The 14,005-nt window shown below is 39.3% G+C and overlaps 2 protein-coding genes across 3 annotated transcripts; both read right to left on the bottom strand.

Moving 5' to 3' along the window:
• Positions 1–58: 58 nt before the first annotated feature.
• On the bottom strand, positions 59–7,967 carry katna1 (katanin p60 (ATPase containing) subunit A 1). 2 transcript variants are annotated; one of them, XM_020091483.2, is made up of 11 exons: positions 7,831–7,967; positions 6,294–6,459; positions 6,077–6,216; positions 4,825–5,029; positions 4,495–4,610; positions 3,387–3,492; positions 3,145–3,303; positions 2,538–2,664; positions 2,255–2,389; positions 1,233–1,359; positions 59–888 (listed from the first exon to the last, which is right to left on the bottom strand). In XM_020091483.2, the coding sequence occupies exons 2-11, from the start codon at positions 6,453–6,455 to the stop codon at positions 690–692; spliced, it is 1,476 nt and encodes a 491-aa protein (XP_019947042.1). In that variant the 5' UTR covers positions 6,456–6,459; positions 7,831–7,967; the 3' UTR covers positions 59–689. The 2 variants fall into 2 exon arrangements, with proteins under 2 accessions (XP_019947042.1, XP_019947043.1); XM_020091484.2 differs by having other exon boundaries at positions 6,294–6,456; positions 7,831–7,933.
• Positions 7,968–10,104: 2,137 nt separating this feature from the next.
• On the bottom strand, positions 10,105–13,247 carry LOC109632369 (B2 bradykinin receptor-like). The gene is made up of 2 exons (XM_020091598.2): positions 13,080–13,247; positions 10,105–11,993 (listed from the first exon to the last, which is right to left on the bottom strand). Exon 2 carries the CDS (start codon positions 11,985–11,987, stop codon positions 10,929–10,931), a length of 1,059 nt encoding a protein of 352 aa, XP_019947157.1. The 5' UTR covers positions 11,988–11,993; positions 13,080–13,247; the 3' UTR covers positions 10,105–10,928.
• Between the last annotated feature and the right edge of the window lie 758 nt (positions 13,248–14,005).

The raw sequence follows: 14,005 nt of genomic DNA, 5'->3' as shown, positions 1-14,005 counted from the left end.
GCCAACAACTATCACACTCTAAATCCAACCACTAAATAAACACACATGTAAGGCAACGTTAATATATCCATAGAAATCGTTAACTTTATTAATTGAAATATCTTGTTAGTGTTGTGCTCATAAAAATCTCCAAAAATATGAGAAGAGAAAAGAAAACAACTAAATAGGGATACCAACTGATTGGCTGTTTGCTCAGTATCTCATTGTCAGTTACAACGGTACAAAGCAAACATTAAGACACTTGGAAAGGCAAAGTAACAGTACAACATCTGTGGAAATGAACTCTACTGCAGGAACACACATACATTTGAGTTGTTGAACATGTTTGCTGGTTTTAAGATATTATGAAACATTTTTGCAATTGAGTCCATAACAATTTGGTATACCATGAGAAAAATCAACTACTACTTTCAGCCATTAGTTTTTCAGGTTGACTCTTTAGTCACCTGTTAGACTTGGACATTAACAAAATGTACAATATAAAGAGGTTCTAGTCAAGTGCATTTATTTAACTAACGTAACGGACATTACCCTCTTCCATGCCACTGAGCTGCTTCCGAAAGAAACGCAGCTACAGCCTGAGACACACAGAGCCATGCTAAAACAACCTTTTATATAGATAACACACTGTCCATCCAGTGATGTACGCACGCAGACACACACACACAACTTGGACGTCTGCCTTTTTTTCAGCAGGACCCAAACTCCTCAATCCACTTCTCATACTTCTCCAGGTCGGCTGCAGACACAGATTTGGACACTTTCTTCAGAGCCGACTCAAAGTCCTCCATGGTGGTAGGCATGTGCATCTCGTCCCGGGAAATGTTGCGGATTTCTTCTGGCGTCAGGCCCTCTATTCTTCGTCTCATGGCCATCAGAGACGCATCCCTGCAGCATCAGACAGTGGTTAAACACTTTAGTTTAACAATTTGAGCATAAACTTCATCACATCACATGAATTTCTCACATTCCACCAGTGATCATTTCAACTTTAAAAGTTCCTAACTGAAATCTTTACAATCAGAAAGATTTGAGATTCATTTATATGCACAGTCTTAAAAAGTGGATTCTATTCAAGATTTGTTGTCTAATCATTCTGACTTCAAATTGCTGTATAAAATATAGAAGTTTAGAAACCTTCCTTCCATTTTAAAAAGACTATCATGATAGAATTTAAACACAGTACACAAAAACAGCTACTTCTGTCAATTTGTTTTGGAGAATGGCTTGACCTGCACACGTTGGTGATGTCGGCTCCTGAGTAACCCTCCATCTGCTCTGCAATCTTGTCTAAGTCCACATTGCTGGCCAGCTCCAGTTCCTTCAGGTTGATCCTGAGCAGTTCCACTCGCCCTGTGGCTGCAAACATAGAGTGTGAAGTGAGTGGAGCAGTTTCACAGCTTGTAGTGGCCTCCACATACACTGTGTTACTCAATAAAAATCAGGTCAGATAAAGCCTGGCCCCCAAATACATGCCAGGGTAAAAACAAAGGTGAATACACTGCCGGTGCATGTCATATAATGTGCACACCACTTTAAAATGAAATGTAATGTAACATAATGCTCATTTCTATTGCTTTAATTTAAAAAATTCAAAAATATAATCATGATGATTACAACACTGTGTTGCTCTGAATTACTCATTCAAGTAATATCCAAGCATTATTGTCTTATTTCAGTTGCTGTGGGTTTATGTGTGTAACCACTTTGCTTTGACATTCTTTTTGTCATCCTACTGGCTGTTGTTGCCTAGAGATGTTTCACAATAAAAGTACTGTTTAGAAAGAAAGGGTTTTTGTTAATTTAAATGCCAGTAGGCCTCCTACTAAAATATGTCCTACTGTTCTACTTTTCAGAACCAATTAGAAATAGAGCCAGAAGTCAACCTCAAGTAAAGGATTGTTGCCTTCTGCAGATCTCGTCAATATTTGAGAAATACTGTCAAACAACACAACACAGCTGGATGACTGATTCACTGTTTCTAATAATAACATTATTGCAAAGGATATGCACCATTAAAGACTGGGAATAATTCTGAAGTAGCTCTGGAGTATTACCACAGGCCAAGATAACTGCCCATTCCAAACAGGCAGGTTTACAACAGGGTCTGCACTAGTAGTAGTAGGAGTAATAATAATAATAATGCGGGCCAGAACAGAGTCTGCAGTAACTTTTATTTGAGCTCTTCCAACTAATCAAAAGGTATAGTATGTATAAAGACTACACTGCCATAAAGTAAAAGAAATGACTCTACCTATAGGCAGAGGGATGTAGATCCTCTTCTCAAGCCGTCTCCTCAAAGCTTCATCTATATCCCAAGGGAAGTTGGTGGCAGCCAGGACCATCACCATCTTTGACGGGTCTTCATTTTCTGATGCCCCGCCGACGCCTAAACATCAGCAACAACAGTGTTAAATGCTTCTGAGAACAGATGCTTCCCTCAAGAGAATTCTGAAGTTTCCACATAACAAGAATGGTGAAGAATGAATATATAATTAGACTTGGTGAACAGATTTATGATTTCATTGGTGTTATACCATCCATCTGCACCAGTAGTTCTGCCTTGACCCTACGGCTGGCCTCGTGTTCCTCTGATGTCCCTCTGCGGCTGCACATGGAGTCAATCTCATCAATGAAGATTGTAGTAGGGGCATAGAAACGTGCCTACATGAGAAAAAAGGATCAATATTAAAGTGGGCCAATACAATTGAAGTAGATAGCGACCACTTCTTCAATGGATCACAGTGGACATTTAGGATAAAAACATGGTGTCAATTACCTTGATTCAAGTTGATTTGAATGTTGTGGTGTCCGGACACCACAGGAGCAGTATGGAGGCATTTGAGGTTTGTTTTTTTTTACCTTTGAAGAATCGGCCACCAGTTACTCCAATTGTATTGAATTTGTCTGAAACACTGTTTACACTTAAACACCAAAAGTGTTTTGTGGACTCAATCACTTCACCAACCCCTCCATCGTCATAGTGGTGAGTCGATCATGAGTGAATTTTCATTTTTGGGTGAACTATGCCTTTAAGTACTAGAGTATAGTAGAGTAGAGTAGAGTATAGTATAGTATAGTATAATAACAACACGAAGAGCCTTATCCTTAAAAACCCTGACCACATGATGCATGTGATCTTACCATTTCAAAAAGAAGGCGAACTAGCTTCTCAGATTCCCCTCTGTACTTGGAGGTGAGAGTGGATGAAGAAACGTTGAAGAATGTGGTTCTGCATTCAGTAGCAACTGCTTTGGCCAAAAGGGTTTTTCCTGTCCCTGGAGGTCCCACCATGAGCACACCCTGAAGTCAGAAAAGAGTTCCATGTAATACATGTAAGAAAAAAAAAAAAACAGAAATCCAAGTGAAGTTTCCTAAACCAATACCTTCCAAGGTCTTCGTATGCCTTTGAAAAATGCTGGCATCCACATCGGCAACACAACCGCTTCTTTCAGGAGTTTTTTAGCATCTTCCAAGTCTGCGATGTCCTCCCTACAGGTTAGAATGAGATTTAGCAGTTCAAAGTTAGGCCAAGTAGTGCACGTTAAAACACACAACCTACATTTCTTCAAAGCTGCAAGCTGGCATCTTATTATATAATGCCTATATTTATATTCTAATATAATAATAAGTTTTTGACCCCAATCCCAATATCTTTCACCATTGGATATCTGTCAAACAAGCAGTCCAATCCCAGACATGTCAAATAGTTGAAGAAAAGTCAGTGAGCTTCACTTACTGAATCAAAATTCAGTTTGGACGTGAAGCGAAACGCTTTTTTCTCTGACAAGACATGAGTGTGCAGAGACGACTGTTTGTTGTGATACCATGCTATATAAATACATTTGATTGATTGATTGATTGATCTGTATTTTATGTTGCAGAAAATAAATTCAATAAAAAGAAGGGTAGTTTTTAAGTCTAAAAAACAGAAGGTGTCATATTCAGCACACAAAATAAAGCCTTTAAAGAATTTGTGGCTGCGATATGGGGCTAAATAAATGAAATTTGTTAAAAACATGGTTTGACCAATCAACACTTAATATTGCTTCACTTTAATGTTTTCTTTGCTATTTGCTAAAAACTATTGAGCCAATTGTATTGAAACTTAATGGTTCATGGGCCACGGAAGAACCCTTTAAATTTAGGAGTGGATTCGATTAAGGGCCAGGAAATGTTCTGATGCGAGATAAGATGTTGGCCTTGATGGAGGGATGTGTCCCTCTAGTTGATTTTTTTTAGCTCAAAGTGTCAATGGGGAAAATACACAAAGACAGAGGAGAACAACCTAAACAACCAAATCAGGGACTTCGCAGTTAAATGGACACATTAGCTTCTTTTTAGCCTGTAATAAATGTTGTAGCCCAATAACGCAGTAACAGAACTGAAAACGATTTTTTTCCTGTTCAGGGATTAATAAATAAAGATCACATATAGGTTCATGTCTCCTCTGCGAAAATCAAGCCAATAAACACCGAATTGTAAAATACATACCATTTCACGTTTGGATTCTGAGAAATAATATCTCTCTCCAGAGCTTCCACTAAGTCTTTGTCATATCCTGTTCCATCAAACTTTTTCATTTCTTTCTCCTGGACTTCTACTTTGTTCTGGAAGACAAACAAGGCACTTTAAATATAACCAATGTGGTCTGTTTTCTCCCCCACAGAAAACTGGAATTACAAGTTAGACATGGCTGTAGGTACAGAGGCAGCAAGTGGATACTGTTGAATCAACAATGCAAACAGTTGTGTCTGAATATACAGTATGGTGTGTAATATAACGAAGGAGAAGGTGGTGCATTCTTTAAAGCATGTTATTCACCTTGTCATCCTTTGTTTTGCCGGCGGCTTCCTTTGCCTCTTTCGACTCCTTCTTTTCTTTGCCTTTGGAGGGTTTGCTTCTGTCCCCGTTGGCTCCACGAGATGAGTGCCTCTGCTGGGCCCTTACAGCCGCGCTCAGCCGGTTGTTGGGAGGTTTGCTCTCTTTATGGGGGTTAGCAGGCCTCCTGACAGGACAAGGAGAATGTCTGTGAAGAAAAAGAAGAGAGGAAGATGGAGCAACAAGTATAATACCTTTCAAGCGCAGTATTGTCATTCCAAAGCACACTTAAAAAACAACTGCTCAAAATACTTTTGTTTACAGTGTGTACACAGAATTCATCAGCGTATACCTATCCTGTCTATCAAATATATTACTTCCCTGGAGGAAACAACGGATATGAGACAATACATCATCTGAGGAAATGTTGAACAAGTGTATTGCTGTGACTTGTTAGTGAAGAAAAAAAAGAACAAACAAACATACAAACAAAGAGGCAGTGTGAGGGTTACAGGCCACCTTACTAAAGGGCAGACCAGGAACAAACCAGGCTCACATCAGGGACTCTCTTTTGCTAATCTCAATCATATGACTATGTCAGGGACAAATAGCTTATACAGAGTTTTCCCTGGGTTTTCTGGGGGCTTATGTGTTATCTGCTTCTGGGGGTGGTGGTCATTACAGAATTTGAAATTTTCCCAAGGAAATGAGAAATTGTTTCAAGTTTGTGAATCTATAAGCACCTTCCCTTCCACCGGGCTATGGTGCAATTATAAGTCAATTATCGACTTCTTGATATACAATATGCCTATACTCACATACTCTACCATTACTGACAATAACTCCTCAATTAATTTGTCATTGCCTTCATCTTGATCAGATATTTTCTTATGTAAATAACTAACTCTTAAGTTAGGGCACCAACATATCTCACTGGAAAAAAATCTAAAATGGCAGTAATGTGTCAATCTGAGGCCTGCTCTCAGTCAAGCAGGCAGAGGGGAGGACAGAGAAGCAAAATCACGGTAGAAAAACTGACACCAAAGTCATTTCATTCCTCTAAAGTGCTGTGAAACACAGGGCCTGGGTGTTATAATGCTGGAGAAAACTCTGCCTAGACAACTCAAGATCATACATTTGTGAACAGTGAATGTGAAGACTGAATTAGGGCTACAGTGTTAATAGAATAGAACAGTGAACAGAGAACATTGATTTAAACAGAATGAAGGGAGATGAAAATTATTATTATTATTACCTCTGCTCCACATGTACAGGCCTGATTTCATAATCATCGTGGTTACTGGGTTTAGCAGGCGCCGCGTCCAGCTGAAAGTTCTCCAGATTCGACATTATATTCTGAAGCTGCCGGTTCTCTTCACTAATTTCTTGCCACAGCTGTGGAACAAACAAACATCAGAAAAGCCAACTTTCCTTGTTGACATAATATGAGAATTAATCAAAGCCACACTTACCTGCTGCCATTTCTGCTGAAAACTGCTGTCCTGCACAGTGTACACACACTTTTTGATCTGTTCAAGCAGTCCATGATAGAGAACACTTGCTGAGTGGTAGTTTCCCAGCAAAGCGTACTCACGGGCCAGCTTCAGGTTTTCACTTATTTCTCGTTGACTCATGCTGCTGTGGAAACAAAGACAACACGTCAGCCCAACGGGGTACCGCAAAATATGGATGGATACATCAAACTCCAAACAAGAGAACTATAAATACTGTTACGTAGTTTCCATCCGTTTCTCCACTTCACTTGTATAATTACAAAACAATAATTTCTTAAGATAATCACTGATCCCATTCACATAATCAATAATGTCCCATTCTGACCTTAAAGGTACAGTGTGTAGAATTTAGTGATGTCTAGTGTTGAAATTGCATGTTGCAGCTGAACAGCCCTCACCTCACCCTCCCCTTCCAAACATGAAAAAGTGTGGTAGCTTCATTTTTAATAAAAACTCAAAAGGTGTTTAGTTTGTCCAGTCTGGACTAATGTAAAAAACATGGCGGCCTCTGTAGAGAGGGTCCCCTCGATGTAAATATAAAGTATTTAAATATAAAGGGCCTTTTCTGGGGTAAAGAAAACTACAATTCATAAATTTAGATGAAACAAATTAGTAAAAATGAGGATTATTCTACATTCTACACCAATAGATCCCTTTCACTTAAATCTTACACACTGCACCTTTACGAAATTGATTAAGACCAAATGTGATGGATACATGTTACACACATTTTCAGTCATGTATCACCATAAACCAGGCACCATGTTGGTTAACTCTATCAGCAGAGTGTTTACGTATTAGGCAGAAAAAAAAACATTTCTGGCAACAATATGTCTTGTCCTGAATGAAAAAAACGTATTATTATCTGCACACGTAGAGCAGATAGTGAGAAACATATCGAGCTAGCTAAAACTGAACTGTTGAGGGAACCCTGTCATGACCCTCCTGTTTCACGCTAAACTCTCGTTGGATGATCGAACAACTAACATACAATGTTCACAAGAGGAAAGGACAGTTCGAAGGCATTCGTTCGCATTCACTGACACACACTTCAAACAGGGAGGCAACTGTTGTTCACACAATGTTTGTCTGCACGTACGAGATGTGAGCGCACCAGGTGTTTCCACAATGGCTGAAACACGTATCTGTGTGTGTCAGGCTGTTGGTGTGTCAGGCTGTTGGTGTGTCAGGCTGTTGGTGTGTCAGGCTGTTGGTGTGTCAGGCTGTTGGTGTGTCAGGCTGTTGGTGTGTAAGGCAGTTTGTGTGTAAGGCTGTTTTAGTGTCGGGCTGTCTGTGAATATTCATGGAGCAGTTGAGTGGACGTGTTGAAGCCTCCACTCTGAAGTTCAAGCCGAGCGCTCGGTTTCCTTCCTCTCTCTGCTATAAAACGTTCTCTTCACAGAACTCGACGGACACAACAGTTCACACAAACAAACGCGAGTTAATCTGTCCGAAGAGGAACATGACACCAGCGTGTATCTGCTTCATACTCAACTTTTCCCCGGGTCACACGTACAATCCTCGGAGCATCTGTTATGACGAGTTCCGCTTCGGAGCTTCAAACTGTGACGACGGCATGGGCACGAGCAACTGAAAACGACGTGCGCGCGGCCGGTAGCCACAAGTTCAAATGTCTCAAGTGCGTAACCTTCAAAATAAAGACTACTAACTTTTAAATGTTACTTTATTACAAGGTTTGGTCAAAGTCGATGTTCACAAAGCACGACAACAATTCACAAAGCACAACAATAATAATAAAAAAGCACAATAATTCTCAAAACACAACAACAACTCACAAAGCACAACAATTCACAAAGCACAACAATTCACAAAACTCAACAACAATTCAAAAAGCACAACAATAATAATAAAAAAACACAATAATTCACAAAGCACAACAATTCACAAAGCACAACAATTCACAAAGCACAACAATTCACAAAGCACAATTCACAAAACTCAACAATTCACAAAGCACAACAATTCACAAAACTCAAAAACAATTCAAAAAGCACAATTCACAAAACTCAACAATTCACAAAGCACAACAATTCAAAAAGCACAATTCACAAAACACAACAACAATTCAAAAAGCACAACAATTCACAAAGCACAATTCACAAAACTCAACAATTCACAAAGCACAACAATTCACAAAACTCAAAAACAATTCAAAAAGCACAATTCACAAAACTCAACAATTCACAAAGCACAACAATTCAAAAAGCACAATTCACAAAACACAACAACAATTCAAAAAGCACAACAATTCACAAAGCACAAAAATTCACAAAACACAACAACAATTCAAAAAGCACAACAATAATTCAAAAAACACACCATAATTCACAAAACATAACAATTCACAACATATGACAAAAATTCACAAAACGCAACAACAATTCAAAAAGCACAACAATAATTCAAAAAAACACACAACAATTCACAAAGCACAATAACAATTCACAAAAGACAACAACAATTCACAAAGCACAACAATTCACAAACAAACAACAATTCACATAACACAACAACAGTTCACAAAACAGAACAATTCACAAAGCACAACAACAATTCACAAAGCACAACAACAATTCACAAAACACAACAACAATTAACAAAGCACAACAGTAAAAACACAATCATTCACAAAACACAACAATTCATCAACACACAACAAAAATTCTCAAATCACAACAACAATTCACAAAACACAATAATTCACAAAACAGAACAATTCACAAAGCACAACAATATTCACAAAACACAACAACAATTCACAAAACACAACAACAATTCACAAAACACAATAATTCACAAAACACAACAATTCACCAAACACAACAACAATTCACAAGCACACAATAATTCATAAAGTACAACAACAATTCACGAAACACTACAATAATTCATAAAGCACAACAGCAATTCACAATCAAACAATAATTCCCAAAAAACAAAAATTCACAAAGCACAACTATAAATAAAAAAACACACAACAATTCACTAAACACAACAACAATTCACAAAATAGAACAATTCACAAAGCACAACAACAATTCACAAACACAACAATAATTCACAAAGCACAACAACAATTCACAAACACAACAATTCACAAAGCACAACAATAATTTACAAAAAACAATTCACAAACACACAACAAAACTTCACAAATCACAACAACAATTCAAAAGTTTTTTTGGTAGTTTTTCCTTATTCTTGTTGAGGGTTAAGGACAGAGGATGTCACACCTTGTTAAAGCGCTATGAGACAAATTGTGATTTGTGAATATGGATTATACAAAAATTTTTGATTGATTGATTGATTGAAGCACAACAATTCACAAAATACAAAAACAATTCACAAAGCACAACAACAATTCACAAAACACAACAATATCTCACAACACACAGAGTAAGTAACAAAAGACGTCGGCCTCACTGCCTTCCTTTTTGGAACAGTGAAACTGATCCGATGTGTCATCTGCTGCCTCCTCTTTGTCATAACCTGCTCCACTCAGCCAGCCTTCTCTGCCACTTGTTCCTGTTGACACTCCTGTCTACCACTCTGTCAAAACTCATTCAGCTGGACTCAGACTGAATATTAATTCTGTTTAACTTCTGCATTCAAGCCTTTAAACCATCTTGAGTCTCTGCTTCTGTGTTCTTCGGCAAAATCCGAACATGACACTGGATAAATCATATTAAATTCCACCTCCTGCATCCAAGACAATGCACATGTTAATTAAATGACTTACAACTAATACAGATAGACAAATGGTTCTTTATTAAACTTCATCTTTTATGAGCACACACATTTTTTAAAAATAACAATATCCCCTTTTTTCAGTTGAATCACATCACCCTGATAGTGCAGGTTTAAATAATCTTCAAAATAATGCACATGGTGTGGACAGAAGAAACATCAGAGACAATAAACATTGTCATAAATCACAATGAAATTCATCGTCAGCTCTTGTCAGTAGTTATTTAGTTTCAAGTGCAACATGAATCTTCTGGAATGTGCACTGGAAACGACATTTTACAATAATGACAAATATATCTCAGCACAAAAACAAAATAATGACAAAGGCAACAAGACAAGCAAATGGAAGAGATGACAGGCACAGAGACACAAGTGGAGTGTTTGTCAATATTTGCAATATCAACATTACAATAAAATCCTCCATTGATAGAAATCAACATTTATCTCCTGAAAAACATCAGATCAATGTATATCTTGTTGGGCCACCACACACTTCAGTTAAAGTTACATTAATCAGCACTAACATCACATATTATACCTTTCCATTAAGATCACAATAACTGCTCTGGAGCCCTGCAGCACTGATCCAGGGACAGGAACTGCATCAACAAAAGAGAGTCAAAATAGTTGTACACATGACAGCATTTACCAGTTGAATGCAAACAAGTCTCCAAATGAGCGTTCAAGTCTTGCTGGGTCTGCTGGATGTGCATCCTTCGTAAACAATTTCATTTTTCTATGAATTTATGTTTTACAGTCATCACAGTTTTCTGTATAACCACTGAAAATGGTCCTACAGCCACTTGTTTGATTTTGTTGTTACTGTCAGGATTTTTCAAGTTGTTCAATACTTATACGTTGTGTTTGATTTAGTGTATTCATTGAAATGAAGCCCAAGTCTTTAAACCAGGGGTTCAGAGTTTTTCCAAACACCTCCTCTGCCTTCCTCCTGAAATGCTTCCCCACAATGACAAACAGGAAGGGGTTAACAGCACTGTTGCTGTATGCCAGATATGTGGACAGCTGGATGCAGATGTCCAGGACATGACCCCAGAGGCATCCGGGTGTGACCTGGAAGTAATCCAAAGTGTCCAGAAACAGCATCACTTGGTGCGGTGTCCAGCAGAAGAGGAAGATAGCCAGCACGATCAGGACCAAATAGGTGGCCTTCCTCTCTGCCCTGAGCCCAGGGAGTCCGTTGGCTTCGCGGTTGTTGAGTGCAGCCACAATGTGACGCGTACAGTAAACAATTACCAGAACAGGGATAAGAAATCCCATGACATTCCTGGTGATGTTGTAGTGCAACCTAAATGCTGGATGGGGGTAGACCAAAATGCAGGCATCAACCCAAGGATCCTCTACGTATGTCACTGTGCGGAAGAGCAGGATGGGCAGACTGAAGAGGAAGCCCAGGCTCCAGATGCCCAAGCAGATACGCTTGGCCCAGGAGGCTCTCCTCAGACGGCAGGGGCTCATGGGCTTTACTAAAGCCAGGTAGCGGTCAACAGTCACCAGTGTGAGGAATAGAACACTGCAGATGTAGTTCATAGAGATGGCCACATTGACGAGCTTACAAAGGACCTCTCCAAAGTCCCACTGGTAGCCGTGAGCGATGGTGACAGCCCAGAAGGGAAGGCAGGATATCATGACCAGGTCAGCAGCCGCCAGATTCCCCAGGTAGATATCGGCCACTGTGCAGGGCTTCCTCTGCAGGCAAAACACACAGAGAACCAGGCCATTCCCCACCAACCCCATGACACTGATCAAACCGAGGTAGGCTGGCTGCAGGGAGGACAGCCACAGCCAAGCTTCAGTGTAGTTACCGCAGGGGTCCTGCTCTGTGCCCACAGTCGGGACCAACCAGTCTGATGCATTCACAACCATTGGAAACTGTGGATGACAACGATTCTTTGTCAAACTGTCATATGCAAGCAGGGGATATAACACTGTAGCATTCATCCAAACAGAATTTTCCATGTGATTTACAAAGGGAAAAAATAGAAATAGTTTTTATAAGATGTGCACTGATTTTCCTCTCTTATCTTAAATTGAGTCAACCTGATCAAATATTATTTCAGCAAAACCACCATCACCTTTATGACCTGAAGCACTAAGGAAACCTGTATTCTCCCTTAGTAGTCAGTGGTTCTGAAAACTCTTTTCCTCACAGTGGTGTCTGACTGTCTAATGCTCAGTATCTCAAGAGAAAAGATTCCAAATAAATAGACATGGAGGAGATATATATATATATATATATATATATAAACAGGTTGTTGAAGTAGTCAATGTGTGATATAATACAGTAAATATATTTTGTTCTTTCAAACTTTAAGGGTTCTTATTAATGCTGTGTCTTTTTGTGATTTCAGAAGTGCGGTTATTGCGTAAGGTTGGAAGAACACATTTAAAGCATTCCAGTTCTGACAACATCTCTATGATGAATGTCTGTGCCTCTCTCAGAAATTCCCGTTGAAATGAGACACTGTTTTTGAGCAACAGATGTGACTCAGCAACTTTCCCTCCTTATTCATATATGTGACGTATATGGTGTGAAGTTCTGCCCTTTTGGTCACAATTTACATTTTTGGTGTCTGAGACTCACCAGCAGATGTTTGTCTTCAAAGATTTCTGCCACAAAGCATTTACTAGTCACTAACGTTGTGAGATATTCTATATTAAACCAAATCATGATCGTTTCCTGAATTTGACCAAGTCATTTTGTTGCCTAAACTTGCAAATGAAAACTGAAGCTAATGATGCTTTCTGCCAGTGAAGATCTCCAGGCAAACATAGCTCAGACAGCAGAAATGGCCTAATCACTATACGGCAAAGGTTGTTTACTGCAGGGTCGGACTACACTATAACGAAAAGGTGTAAAGTTAAATATCTAATTATATTCTACCAACTGATGCGCTAATGAAAGATCAGCCAAGACATTTCCCTTCTTACTCTCCCAGAAGCTTCTGAAACACTTACCTTATTTCCGTGGCTCTGTCCAATCCATCCAGATTGCCCTGATGTTCAGACCCCGAAGATAATCACCATAGTGATCGAGCCTGCTCTGAAGTGAGCACTGGGAGGCTGGTGAGTTTTATACGTGCAGACCCCAGAGATCATCAGTGTGTCGTCACACATGATCTTTTTTCCCCCCACAGCTAGAGCTGTGTTCCGGCTCACCAAAATGGTTTACTGTCCAGCAGCTTTCACTTCATTCCCTGACTCAGTGATTGGTGATAAACAGTCTGTTGGAGCTTGGTAACACATACTAGACTTTTTGGCTTCTGTATTGCAAGCTTCAGCTGCATATGTAAAACAAAGTTGGACTGAATATAATCTGTGATCCTTGTCTCCCGGAGAGAAAACAGATATTGGTCCAAATTTCCTGGATGATCGGGAGAAATAAATAACCTTCAGCAGCTGCTAAGAAGTCAAGGCTGGATCAGAGTCAAAATGAGAGGAATGTAGTTTTACTGGTAGATGTGTCCAGTTGTTTGAATGTGAGCCAGTACAGCACTTCTGTGAGTCATGTGTTCTCACAAAACTGTTATGTGGCATGAAACATGTACAAAGACAGAAAACACACACAAGGAAATATTTTTTTAAAAACTGAAAAAACTCAGGATACCTCAGGATGAAAAAGTGTCAAACACATAAGAGACACAGACGTAGATGTCAACAGAGCTTTTGGTGATAAGAGCCGATGCCATTGTTGATGTGATATAAACAAAATCTCTGCAGATCTTCCCCAAGACATATCTGAAAATGACTATAGTTGTGTTACTGTTTCTAGATCTTTGACCTCTCAGAGCTCCTCGCTGATGGCTGCTAAAGAAGCAGCTGAGAGAACAGAGCTTCTCAATGGGCTGGGTCTCTCAACCGATCAGCAGAACACATTCTGAGCT

The sequence above is a fragment of the Paralichthys olivaceus genome, chromosome 19 (assembly GCF_024713975.1).
Source record: "Paralichthys olivaceus isolate ysfri-2021 chromosome 19, ASM2471397v2, whole genome shotgun sequence".
Taxonomy (NCBI): Eukaryota; Metazoa; Chordata; class Actinopteri; order Pleuronectiformes; family Paralichthyidae; genus Paralichthys; species Paralichthys olivaceus.
The sequence above is the reverse complement of the archived record's forward strand: the minus strand, read 5'-3'. Positions and strand labels throughout refer to the sequence as shown.